Genomic DNA, 13855 nt, shown 5'->3' with positions numbered 1-13855 from the left:
TTTCAAAACTATATTTGGTCAAAATGTAATGTTTAAATTTTTATTTATTAAAAAAAGTGTTATTTGCTTCATGAAACAACTTGTGCTTCAACAAAATCTCCTCCCTGTCCCTTACCATATCACCATATATAATACAATAAGTCCAAGATCTTGAATCATCAGGATTTCACCAATCCCAGATATTTAGATCATTAGTTTACATCTAGTAAGCCAGCATGGAGACAAAGCGGCTCTGGGACTTTAGTTCTTGATTCAGAGAGAAAAATGCTAACCTTCCACAACCTCTCAAAGGCCAAAAGTGTGAGGTTATATGGTCATTGGCCACAGTGCCACTTTCCTAGCCAGCAAGTATTGGAATATGGCATGTAGCAATGTTAATTAAGTCTCGAGAGAAATCACATTTACAACATACTTACTTCATTTTTGTTTTTAATGAAGCAGATGTTTTAATCAACATTCTCCATTCCTAGACTCTGTAGGGGAGGAAGGACATTTTTTTAATATTATTATCACTCCCCTGGTAATATTCTGGAGTCTATACTCCTAAGTCTGGAGGTCCAGATATTACACATTCAGATTTCAGATTGTAAACTGTATATAGATTACAGGAGAACTTTCTGTCTGCACACAGTATATTTCAAGACCTCTTATAGTATGTGCCATAGATGGGCTGTCCCATTATTTTAGATCACTTGAATTGTCTGAAAATGCTAACCCCCACAGAACCATTCTGATAATAAAGAATATTAGAATAAGAGGGTTAGCGAGCTGGCATATAACAAAGTTACGACATGACAGTATGTTTGTGATAATGGCAGTCTTATGTTTGACAGTGTGTGCCACCAGATGACATCATGTTGTATTCGGAATAACTGGCACTACCAGTGAACTCACACACATTGCCCTTAGCTCGAGTGCAAGGATGCTCGAATATTTGTGTAGAAGTTTTTCTGTTTTAATGAATAGTCATGTTAATGTATAGTTGTGTTAATGAATAGGTGTGTTAATAAAGTTGTGTTTTAGCAATGTGGAGTTATGTCTTTGAAGATTAATAACTGAGCCATAACCCACACACCATATGATAAAAGAAACTCAAGCTTCTTTGCTCTAGCATCCTTTGCACAACACACTGGATTGTGTTCAATGGTTGAAAGATATTCATTTGTACTACAACATGGATTCACATGCTCATTTGCTACAATGGATGAAGTTCAAGCACTTTTCTTATATACAGTATACTAATTTCTTGCAGTAAAGCAAATTTCATGAATGTGACACGACTTTTCAGCAAATATTTTTAGCATAGGGAAATGTGATATTTAATATACTATGCATAAGTCTGATAAAGTTTAAATGATAAATTACACACAGAAAGACTAAGTAATAAGAAGGTGTATATTAGAATATTAAATAATATTAAGTAATCTCTCGAGACTTAAGTAATAATATTTTGCCCAGTATATTGCATTTTACATTTATGTGTACTTTCCCTCTTCAGCTTTCATAATACTTAAGCATAATTTCCAAGAGTCAGCAGAGCAATAAAAAAATACTGCCACTCACATTGTATAGTATTAAGCATGGTTGGGATACAAAACATTGCTTTAACATACCATGTCATACCTGTTCTTACCTATCACACGCAAAATAACTTAACATTCGTTTCTTTAACTTTTACAACTCTTCTAGGCCCCAGTACATGGAGGATATATGACATCACAAATAATAAATGTTTACAAAATTTTATTTATTACTCAGAGATTTACCAAACATTTGCATTTTATTTAATATATGTTAAATATTAAAAAGTGAGAAGATATTCTATTAGCATTTTTTAAAAAAGAAATTGAATAAAATGAATCATTGAATTTTAAATTGGACAGGTAACATGATTTTAAGTCGCATGTAATAAATTCAATATGAACTCCAATTTAGAAAAGTTCTATGTTTTTTTTTTAATAATCATAAGTTTATTCTTGCAATTTCCCTTAAATTTTGACTTGATTTCTCTGTGCATAAATGTGTGGATAAATAAGTGATTTCCCCCTCCACCAAACAGGCTATCCCATTATAAAACTAGTTGATTGATAATGAAATAAGCAGACTTATTTTACAGAATGCTTTACTTTCACTTGGGATGTGAGAATTGTAACAGCTCATTTCACAATATTTTTTTTTCTCATGATTGGTTTATTTATGCAATAATACAGATATACACTTGATAAAAATTGTTACAAGAGCTTACTTACATTTTGACATGCAAAAAATGGATAAGCATATCTTTCGATGTTATTATCAGGATGATGTAACTTATAATCAAGATAAAATTTGTAGCCTATCCTAGTGCCTAACAGATCCTTAAGAACTTGTGATGCTGTAATTTTGATATCAATACTAAAATTGAAATAAAAACAAAGCAGTTAATAGTGATAATAATATAAAAACAAAAGTATGCGAGAAATTCAAGAATACATGTGTGACCAAAAAACAGATGAAATAAAACAGCAAATAAATAATGCATAAAATAGAAAGTTGCAAGATAAAAAATTCAGATGCATAAAATTTATGAATATTTTATGTTCCACATGCTCATTACTACCTGCTAAAAAAAGAATTTTACGCAGCATAAAAATATTAGTAAGAGGAGCAGAAAAACATTTTTGCATACCTTTTATCAAATAAATACTCAGTAAGAATATTTAAAATTACAGTATAGCTTTGCTGTAAAGCATTTAGACCTCCTATTGTATCATGAGAAAATGGCTGCAGCACTACAGATGAAAAAGCGATTGGTCCAATCGCTCCTAAACATCGACTTGCTGCAATTTGAACCTAGAAAGAAGCAAAAATATATATACACAAATATTTTGATAAATATAGTGACATACCTTTCAGCAAATATTTTAATAACTATAGATTGGCATACTTTCAGCAAAATTCCAATTTATATATAACATACATAAAAATGAAAATATAATTTATGTCCTGAATAACTTACACTTAAAATTATGAATAAAAGCTGATGTATTTTTAAAGCAAAAATAAAATCCTTTTCAAGTATTATGCTCAGTGTGTCTATTATTTTAAACATATATTATTTCACAGATTAATTTTCATTTAATTTAAAATATTATGGGCTAAAATGTAAATTACACATTTCATTTAATGGGTTATGCATTCTGAAGAATATTTTGCAATCAGGTAGTACATCAATAATTCATTTATACTAAAAATTAAAAGAATATATCTAAATGCCTTATCAAAATTATAATAAGATGAAAACAAGAGCTGAAAATTGGAAATATGGTGTTCCATGTTAAAGCTTATTATCAGATTTAATGAAAGTTTTCCATCACCACAAACATCGTCTGCGTAAACACTTCACGCTGCCATGTGATTAATCATATTTTGTTAAATGATTTTTAGCATTTGAAAAAAAGAGACTTGTTTTAGAATACTGTGCTGTGAAATTTTTAAAGGAATATTGTTATTATTAAGTACAATGTGTCTGAGATGGAACTATCACGCTAACAGATTAGAACCATCATTTACTTCCAGTTCTGTTGCTAAAACGTCGGCAACAGAATGTCACCAAATCATGTGTACGGTAGTACATCAAGTATTAATGCTGTATCATATCACACTGTGAAGGTTTAGTAAAGTTCAAAAACAAGGACTATGACATTCAAGAAGCAGAGTGCTCTCTCTGGCCATCCTACTGATGTTGATGAGGTCTGCCTACATGAACTTGGGGAAAAAGAACAGTATGCAATCACTCGAGCACTTGCTAAGGTTTTAGACATTAGTGCCATGTCCATTAGTGGCGCTATGCATCTCATAAATTTGAAGTACAAGTTCATTTGCTGGATGCCACATGAACTGACACAAGTAGATAAAGACAGACGTGTTCCGGTCACCACTAATCTACTTGAATATCAATGAAAGGACAAAATTCTGGACCAGATCAACACTTATGATGAAAATGAATTTACTTGAACAACACAAGCTGAAAAGGGGTTGGTCTGAACCCGGTGAGCCCGTCAGCAGTGCCACAAAGTGCAATTTGACTAACAAAAAGATCATGCTTTGTATCTGGTGGAAATGCAGTGGTATTATCCAAAAAAGTATCTGGAAATGGTAAAACCCTCGACAGTAAGGGGTATACAGTGAAATATAATTCGTGCTGGCGCTGCTATCAAGGGAAAATGTCAAACTGATTTCCGGTACAAAAAAGGTAATGTTCCATCAAGATAATGCAAGACCACATATGTCTGCATTCACCAGCTGGACTCTGAACAGACTCGAATGGGATCTTTTGCCACGCCCAATATCGCACCTCCAGAGTTTTGCCTTATTCCACATCTGCAGCTACATCTTGATGGTGCTATCTTCTATTCTGAATAGGATGTCTGAAATGAGGTTGATTTGTTTTTGGACTCAAGGTCACAAAGTTTCTGGGCCAAAGGCTTTGAAAAAGTACCGTAACCTTGGCAGAAAACCATAGATTTGGGTGGTGATTACTGCCTGTACTAAAGGGGCTGGTTTTATGTTCCCCCCCCCCCAACATTTTATTAAGAACATTTTTTGGCAGAAAAACTTTTGCTACAACCAGGTATTTTGAATCCCAATAAATTTTAAAATTCTAATTTGAAGTGAAATTGTAACATTTAAAATAAGATTACTAACCCTAAATCTTAATTACTAACTTACTTTTTAGTATTAAATTTGCAACTCTGATTTCTATTATGCTTAGAAAGGGAAATGACAGCTTAATAAAAGTTTTTATTGTTTTTCAAGAAAAGCAAATAAAATAGTGATTAAGTATATTAAATCTAATATATAATTGACTAATTGACTATATATAATCACTAATTGACTAAGTATAACATCAGTCAATGGCAACCTTAAGATATATTATAACTTTCAGACTTCAAACAATATTAAGCCTTCAGACATAATTTGAGATAATTTGATGAAACTGAAGCTACTCAATATATATATATATATATAATAAATTTGAAAGGGTGCAGTTGAGTGCTTCCTGAATTATTACTGGAATTCGTCACAGTTGTCCAAATGTTATAGTGCTCTATTAAGGTAACTTGTCTCCTCTTTCATTGAGAAGGAGTTATCTTCTCTGAAAATACTACAGTCAAAAGTCTTTAATCCAGACTCGTCGGGACTTCGGCAATTCCAGATTATTTATTTTTCCGGATTATAGATCATCAGTTTAAATCTGGTAAGATGGCATGCAGAAATTCTAAAATTAAAAATATGAAACCGTAATTTATAAAATAATGAGCAATTATGATCTAAAGGGTATCAAAATTTACAAAAAAAAAGAAGCTTAATATTTATTTGTTTACTTTATTAAACATTTCTTTCAACGCGCGCATGCATAAAGCATACATTACGCATAGCCGAAATTAGAAAATTGCAAACAGAAAACTATTTGATTTGTATTCGTGATATTTATAATGACGAGGAATTTGATTTAAATCATATCAAAGACGGAGTACATCGAGATGAAATACAACATTTAGTAAGAAATTATAAGCAGAATAAAATAAAAACATCTGCCCTGAAGATAACGATAGTGCTGACAAATCAACTGCCAGTTCATTGCGCGCCACGATGTATATGGTTACATTATTAACTTTGAATTACCAAATTACAAAGTAAATATAAGACAAGCCTCAGACAACTTCACATTCTAGCAGCCTGCTAAGAAGAAGTAACACAAAACATTGTAAAAGTTGAAATAAAACTATTAATTATCTTGTCAGTTTGATAGTTACACAAACTGAAAATATAACAGGAGTGGAAACGCAACTAGCTCGCAAACAAACAACAGATGTTCAAAATGAATCAATTGCAGAGTACAAAATTAACAAGCCTAAACAAAAGAAAGGACTATGGAAGGCACAGATCTTTTGTTTCACACAGTGATAACATTTAACTTTTACAGTGCATCATTTGTTAATCACTAACAGACTGATTAAATTTGAGAGATAAATGAAAGATTTCACATTTTGCCAAATGGCAAAACTTTAAGAATCTACTAATTATGACACTGCATGAAAAATAAATTAGCGATCTTATATTTTGCCCAATGGCAACATTTACTAACAGCTGTTTTTCGGTTCTTTCCATTTTTACCCATTAGTTTCCAAGCATGATTATATCTACAGATTTTATTTTGCTAGCACAGGGCGTTACATGTTGAATTAGGAATATATTAGATTTTTTTTAAATGTTTACTTCTTGTTCTTAAATCAATTTGTCTCACAAAAATTTATAGTTTAAGGATATATTAATTTACATAATAGCTTTTAAATATATCAATCTATTGTTAAAATTTGTTATTCTTTAAGCAGAATTAACACTGCATTAAACAGATTACCTTTTCTCGACTGAAACTGAGCCTTTTTTTTTTTAGCAAAAAATTATTAAAAAGATAATCAATAAAGAAATAAAAATAAAAAGTCTCTCTTTCTATATATAAACACATTCATAACCTTTCATTTTAACTACCATGCAAAACTTAGTTATATAGTTCCATTGTTCTAGTCCTGTAATTGCTGTGTCTAGAATTCTCACTAAACTGTCAATCAAAATTTATTCATTCTCAACATCCTCTCTAAAACTTTCTTCACTATCAGTAGCAATATTCTCTAGATTTAGAACCAAACTACAGACTTTGCCATTTGGGGCGTTGTCATTACAATGAAAATCAGTTATATCATCTGCATTTGTTACCACTTCTCCATTAATAAAAAATTTAACTTTTTGCTTGCGATATCTGAAAAGCTTCTAATTTGCACAGTGCAGTTCCTAGCGGGGGTGCAGCGCGTAGAGATACGCAGGTGGCCGGACTCTCGTGATATCACACCTAAATATTTTAAATTCATTGTAAAAATTTTATCAATCATTGAGCATTTTCTTTTATTTGGGGGCAGCAATCTTAGGAAAGTACATGGGCAGCCAGTACTAGGAACGGCCCTGCATTTGCAGTTATCATCATAAAGCTTAGTTAGCCTCTGCTAAACACTACTGTGGATGTGCCATGAGATTGATAATTGAGGGCCTGTTGTTTCGCTAAATTTTGTCTTGCTTTTATTGCAAGCTGACGAAGTTAAGCTCGAATTATATTAGTTTAATTAATTATTATACTAATACCTATTTCCCGCACATTTTCATAAGCCTTATTCAAGTCTCGAACAACTAAATTTATATAAATACTAATGGCTTAACCAGGCCTGGTACTAGACATTTTGTGACCCAATGCAGTCTCTGTTAATTCAAAATTTTGCTGCCAAACCAATAACAATCCAGTTATTCTCAATTCAAGCAATACTAAATGTAATCTTTTGGCCTATGAAGCTCATTTACAAAATTTATTTTTTTCATATGGTAAGAAATGTCTCCTTGTCGACACACTGAATACTTCACAGCGAATTTAGCTGAAGTCTGTAATCATTGCCAAGTATAATGTCAACATAAAAGGTTACCATGCTATTTAATATTCAATTACTATTATTAAAAATAAATAAATAAATAAAAATTACTTAAACATTGCTGCATGAGTCATGTTTCAAGCTGCAATGCGTTGAATGTCATATAGTAAAGAAAGTAAAAAATAATAAATAATGATTTGCCAGGTGTTGGCAGTGTCGAACTGAAATTAAGAATCAGCAATCTCAGCATGTTTCATTAAAAAACAAACAAATAAATAAATAATGGTTGCTGGTGATCCATAAGTCATTTTAATTTTAGATCATTCTGGATATTGGATGTATGGATTTCAGACTTTGTGTGACATTTGCTTCATTTACATCTCTTGACAATTTTAATATAGCTATGAATATTTACTATAATTCTTTGTATACACTCACGTTTGTGAAAATTGCAACACCAAGAAGGAATCGTCATAATTGAATGCAATTTAATACACAGTTGAGTGGTAGTGGTACAAATAAATGATTAAATGTTCAAAGCAAACAAACAAGAACAAGAGATCAGAATCAGTATTTTGTGTGGCCACCACGCGCCGCAATAAGTGCTGCTACACGACGTGGCATGGAGTCAAACAAAGTTTGAATGTCTGACTGAGGAAGAGCATTCCATATCGTTTGTACGCGTACCCAAAGTTCGTCTGCAGACGCAACAGGACGAGGATCACGAGCAAGACGCCGACCAATGACATCCCACACATGTTCAATTGGCGACATATCCGGGGAACACGCAGGCCAAGGAAGAAGCTGTACCTGCTGCGCTGCAAAGAAGGATTTAACAATCCGAGCAGTATGAGGGCGGGCATTGTCCTGTTGAAATACAGCGCCTGGCAAGCTTTGAAGGAAGGGTACAGCTTCGGGCTGTAGAACTTCACGGATATACCGGTTGCTGTTCAGATTGCCCACAATTCGTAGCAATTGAGATCGTCTATGATATGCTATGGCGCCCCAGACCATAACTCCGGGTGTTCGTCCACTGTGGCGTTCGATAATGCACTCCGGAAGGTGGCGTTCACCGGCATAGCGTCTGACACGAATGCGGCCATCATAGTACCACAAATTAAAGCGGGATTCGTCAGAAAACACGACATGCTGCCAATCAGCACGCCAGTCTCTATGCTGATTGGCCCATTGTAGCCGCAGGCGGCGATGGTCGTGCGTTAGGGGGATCCTGTATAAAGGAGTCCGTGCGCGCAGTCCACACTGCAGCAGACGTCTACGAATTGATGAAGCACACAATGAAACACCTGTAGCTATTGACCACAGTGCTGCCAATTGTCTAGAGGAAGCTGTACGGTCCGTCCGCGCCATGCGGACCAGGTGTCTATCATCGCGAGCTGACGTCACATTTCGGGGTCCACTCCCGGATTTCCGAGTTGTCCGACACTCGTCCGTCCACTGCTTCCAAACGCGCATCACTGTGCTGCTGTTACGCTGCACATGAGAGGCTACTGCACGATACGACAATCCAGCTTCACGAAGGCCGATGATTCTCCCTCGTTCAAACTCTGTAAGTTGTTCAAATCTCGCTCTCTTTCGTCGACGATGCATAAGTACAGATTGAGTTAACGTTTACCACTAGCAGATAACCACCGATAATCATACACGCCTCGCTACAGCCGTCTATTTATTCGGATCCATCAGCCGTTCAGAGGGCGCTGCTCAGCATACGCATGCGCTACGGATTTGCAATTCTAATCATTTGCATATCATGCGCTACTTTGCATTTCCTGAAAATTTCAGCTGACTCGTGTAAGTCCTTCATGGTGTTGCAATTTTCACAAACGTGAGTGTATTTACCATAATATAATTAAAAAAGGATAGCAAGTAGTAATTACACCAGTCTCCACTCTGGTGTAATATTATGTAAAATGCAAAATAATTTTTTTAACACAGATGCAAAATAATTTTTTTAACACATAAAATTTTGATTTTAGTTAGCAGCTGGAATTATTTGATTAAAATTATTGACATTGCTATTTAAAGAAATAAGATTAACATCCCGTTATTGTACATTAATGTGTAAGAAATAAATTACAATATACAATACATTATTATCAATAAAACATAAAACTTACATCTATTGCAGATTTACCAGGAGCACAAAGTGATGACAATTGGCACACTAATTGATGTAGGATACTTTTTTTTACATCTTCAGAAAATAATGTCTTTGCTAAAAACATTTTAATTACACATATTTAAAAGCTAAACACAGTAGAATACACAAAATTAAAAATCAAAAATATATAAATGGAATATAAAAATTAAAATCTATGTTTAAAGTTTAACTCAAAAAAAAATTTCATTTTGGTACATACGCACACTTAATATAATTATTATACTTTAAATATTAAAAAAAGCTTTACATCCATCGGTTTGTTCCATATACATGCTAACAGAGAGTGACTGATTTTGTGCTCTATACATAATCAAAGAATGGATAGATTCCATATACATGAACTGTTAGGCTCTGCTACAAGCAATCCCCCCCTTTTCCCTCATAAAATATGCTTAGAAATATGAGACATCTTGCAAGTAAGGCTATCTTATATCAAAAATAATTAAAGTAAGTCCTCATCATGGGTATCTTTCTCCCATACTTTAAAACTATGAAGCTTTACCTTAATTCAAAACTAACTTGAAATTATACTAAGAATAAAAACTTAAAATGAATGATGGTTAATAAACTTACATTTTAAAATGTTTACCATATCTGCTAATTCTTCTCTCCTAGAATTAAGTTCAGAACAAAGTTGATTTAAACCTTCCAAAGTTCCTTTACCCATCATTTTGCATGACTTCAAAAAAATGTCTATCTCCTGCAAAAATATGTTTAAAAGACAAAAATAAATATTTTAAAATAAAATGACATATTCTGTATTACAAGAAATATGGTACATCTGGAAATTTGAAGACATGTTCTTATGATATATAAGTATTCATTACTGCTCAAAGCAGAACCTGAAATATGAACATCTATCCTCACTTCTACATGAAATGTAAATCACTACCTATAAACACAAATCATATCACCAAGTAAATAAATAAACAATAAAATAAATAAGTAAATAAATAAAAATACTTTCCCAAAATAAACAGATTTAAGTAGGCAGATATGCATAACTCCTATTATGCACAAAAGTAATTAACTATTAATGAATGTTTTAAGATAGACATAAATATTAATGTTTACAAATAAGGATAATTATTTTTACAAGGAATAAAAAATTAATGAAACTAAAACGATTAAACAGCTAACTCAAAAACTGCTACTAAATACTGAAAGCAGATGTATATCAAAATACAACATCTGTCATACAAAGAACAAAAATTAGCAAGTTTATTATTACTAATACATCAAAATTTAAATTATATCTGTTTCAATAACAGCTTCAAAATTTTAAATATGTAATTAATAATCATATGGAAATAAGGTTTGGTGATGATAAAGGAAATGTATTAGAATATTAATATACAAAAAAGAATATTAATATACAGAAAGAGGTAAAATATCCAATTAAAGTATATAATTAGATCTAACCTTTCCCAGGGAGCTGAAACGTATATCCTCACAGATTCACTATATTAGATAGTGTTCAAAGAAATTTAGTTCACGATAGAGATTTAAAATTTTCTCTTTATGTAGAGTAGGAAATGGCCAAAGCAGCCGATTTGTTTTTCTCTTCCTTGCTGATTGAACAGTTGACTAAGCGGCTTTAGATTGGATTATTTAATTATGGCAAAGCACACAAGGGCTATCTGTCTAAAGGGAGGGATGCCTTCGTGGAGGACTTTCTAAGGAAAACTGGCTCATATACACATTGCGCTTGGGGAAAACCATGAAAACGCCCATGCAGCCAGCCTGTTCGCGGGATTCAAAACTCGGACCGAACTACCAGTGTTCAGCATCTTTACTGCTCTGCTGCTGGTGGGCACTAACTAAGTGGCTTTAACACACAAAACTTTAATATGCATAGCTCATGTTAAAAGGTTAAAATGATCATAAAGCATTACTATTTATGTAATCATTATTTTCTTTACAAAAGAATATTTAGACCTACGTTTTGGTAACTTTATTTTATAATAAAAATTACACAATAAGATTAGCAAAAAATCCTATTTCAATTACAAAAACAATTGAAATTATTTTTATTTTTCATTTAATTACAGCTTCCTTTAAATATTTTACCTGTTCTAGTGTTAACTTTCCATTTCTGTATTTCACCTTATTTTGCTTCCTAGCGAGCGGACAGAATAGTTCATTACTCGGAAAAGGATCAACATAAGGTAAGTATTCAGCAAGGTGGTCTTCATTATCATTAATTAGGTATGATAAGAATGAAAACACCTAAAATTACAATCAAATAAAAATTTTAAAATAGATATCAAATAATAAATTTGAACAAAGCAATTAGAATTAAATGAAGAGTTCTATAACAGTGCATATTAAAGAGGACTGCTAAAAATTAATTAGGAAAGATAAAAAGCAAGTAAAATAGCTTTTTTGAATAAAATATGAAATACTTCATAATTTATTTGAATATTTTTAGACTGCAATGAAAAATCCCTCCTTTGTTTAAAAGAAAATCCAATAAATTTCACTTGTTCTATTTAAACAGAATAAAATTTTTGAATTGAATTCCAGCTCAACAACTTTTATGTGGGATTTAATTCAATATCACAGCCATTGCTTTGTTAGTTAACACGTTGACTGCCGTGGGGAGCACCGAGGTCTAGCAGTCAACTTGGTAACAATGCAGTGGGGGGGCACCCGTGACCGGCGCCGTGACCAATCGTAAATAATTAGAGTAAATATCATTACGGATAAATTTTTAAATAATACCATTGTTACTATAATGGTTTGAAGAATAAAGAATCGTCTACAGCGCCTCAGAGATCACCGATGACCCCCACCACCACGAAAAATGCATTAAACACGATTATGTAACTCACCTTATCTTCTGGAATAATATTTCAACATAAAATACATTGCGTAGTAAAAAAATCATGTTGGCAGCATGGGCAAACCACGTAAAATGTGTGCGGCAGTCAACGTGTTAATGAGCAGACTAATATGTGAGTTTATTTTTTTTTTTTAATTTCTTTTGTAAGTAAATCTTAACAAATACAGTTTTAATGGTATACAAAATAAATACATTGATAGAAAAATAGCCACTGCTTGTTAGTACGATTCAGTAAAGTATGTAAAGAGGAATTGAAATCAGTGTCAGAATTTTTTCTTTAATTGCAAAGGTGATCAAAACCGTTGATGTACGAGAATGGAACATGGGGGGGGGGGGAGATACAAAAATAGAATTACAAAAAGACAAAAGAGTAACTAACCTCCTTACTATAACTATATCAATACTGGAAAATGGAATAACAAATGACTATATTAAGCATTAATAATAATAATAAATTAGTCTCTGGATGTCAACCGCATCAATCTCTAGCCTGCCAATATTGACAGTATAGGTTAGCTTCTTTTCAATGAGAAACGTTTTAGCAAATGATCTCTGTCTATCTCAAATTTTGGTTGCACAAAGTACACAAGGTGCAGTCATATATACCAATGTGATGCAGATGTTTAGTGAGACAATCCCGTCTGGTCTCCAAACAAAGCACCACAACTGCAATGGATTTGAGAGAGTACAGAATATTAAAAATCGAATCCCTCGACGTCTTACTTTTAATTTCTTCAAATAACTTAATATCAAAATTTTCTCTCAGGGCATTTTCCACTATTCTTTTCATTGATGCAAATGGAACCCCACTATTATTTGATTTCAAAATTTCAGTTCCTTTTTTAGATAGCTTACCAGCACATTTATTACCAGTAATTCCAACCTGGGCTGGAATCCACTGTAAGACAACAGTCATCCCTTTTGAGGCTAGAAGATAAAGAGTCCTTCTGAAAGATTCAATAATTTTTGATTCCATGACATTATGTTCAGAAATCGTTTGAGTGGCTGAAAGTAGGATTGTTCTAACAATAATCTGTTTAGTTGCAACTCTAATTATTTGCAGTTTTCCACTGAAACTGGTCCGAAATGGGCCAAGAGAAGAGTAGAATGCAAAAAGCTCAATACACACCAGCTCCAATTCTGTCGAGCATTTTCGATCCATCACTATGTATGCGAAGCTAATTATTCTTTGGATATCTGGAGTAAATTGTCTCCATAGCAGCTGCTTTTAGTTCATTATTGATTGATGATGACTTTATTTTAGCATACATAAAAAAAACATTCAATTCTAATAGATCCCAGGTGGATAGGGCTTCTTGGTTTCAATAGTTCTCCTGTGGAAACATTCAGGAGGGAGTTTTCCGATTTCAGTTT

The 13855-nt window shown here is 32.9% G+C and overlaps 1 protein-coding gene across 4 annotated transcripts in view; it reads right to left on the bottom strand.

Moving 5' to 3' along the window:
- The window catches only part of tefu (Serine/threonine-protein kinase tefu), a 240355-nt gene that overhangs the window by 109537 nt on the left and 116963 nt on the right, over nt 1-13855 (bottom strand). For all 4 annotated transcript variants that reach the window (XM_085827007.1, XM_085827010.1, XM_085827009.1 and 1 more), the window contains 5 exons: nt 11707-11865; nt 10210-10336; nt 9593-9690; nt 2669-2832; nt 2250-2394 (listed from right to left, as the gene is read on the bottom strand). In XM_085827007.1, the coding sequence (XP_085683133.1) occupies nt 2250-2394; nt 2669-2832; nt 9593-9690; nt 10210-10336; nt 11707-11865 (693 nt within the window). The remainder of the gene's footprint in view (nt 1-2249; nt 2395-2668; nt 2833-9592; nt 9691-10209; nt 10337-11706; nt 11866-13855) is intronic.

This window comes from Stegodyphus dumicola, chromosome 11 (genome assembly GCF_044657685.1).
Source record: "Stegodyphus dumicola isolate Sdum_Otavi_A_Nest chromosome 11, ASM4465768v1".
Classification (NCBI taxonomy): Eukaryota; Metazoa; Arthropoda; class Arachnida; order Araneae; family Eresidae; genus Stegodyphus; species Stegodyphus dumicola.
This window is presented reverse-complemented; position numbering and strand designations above follow the sequence as displayed.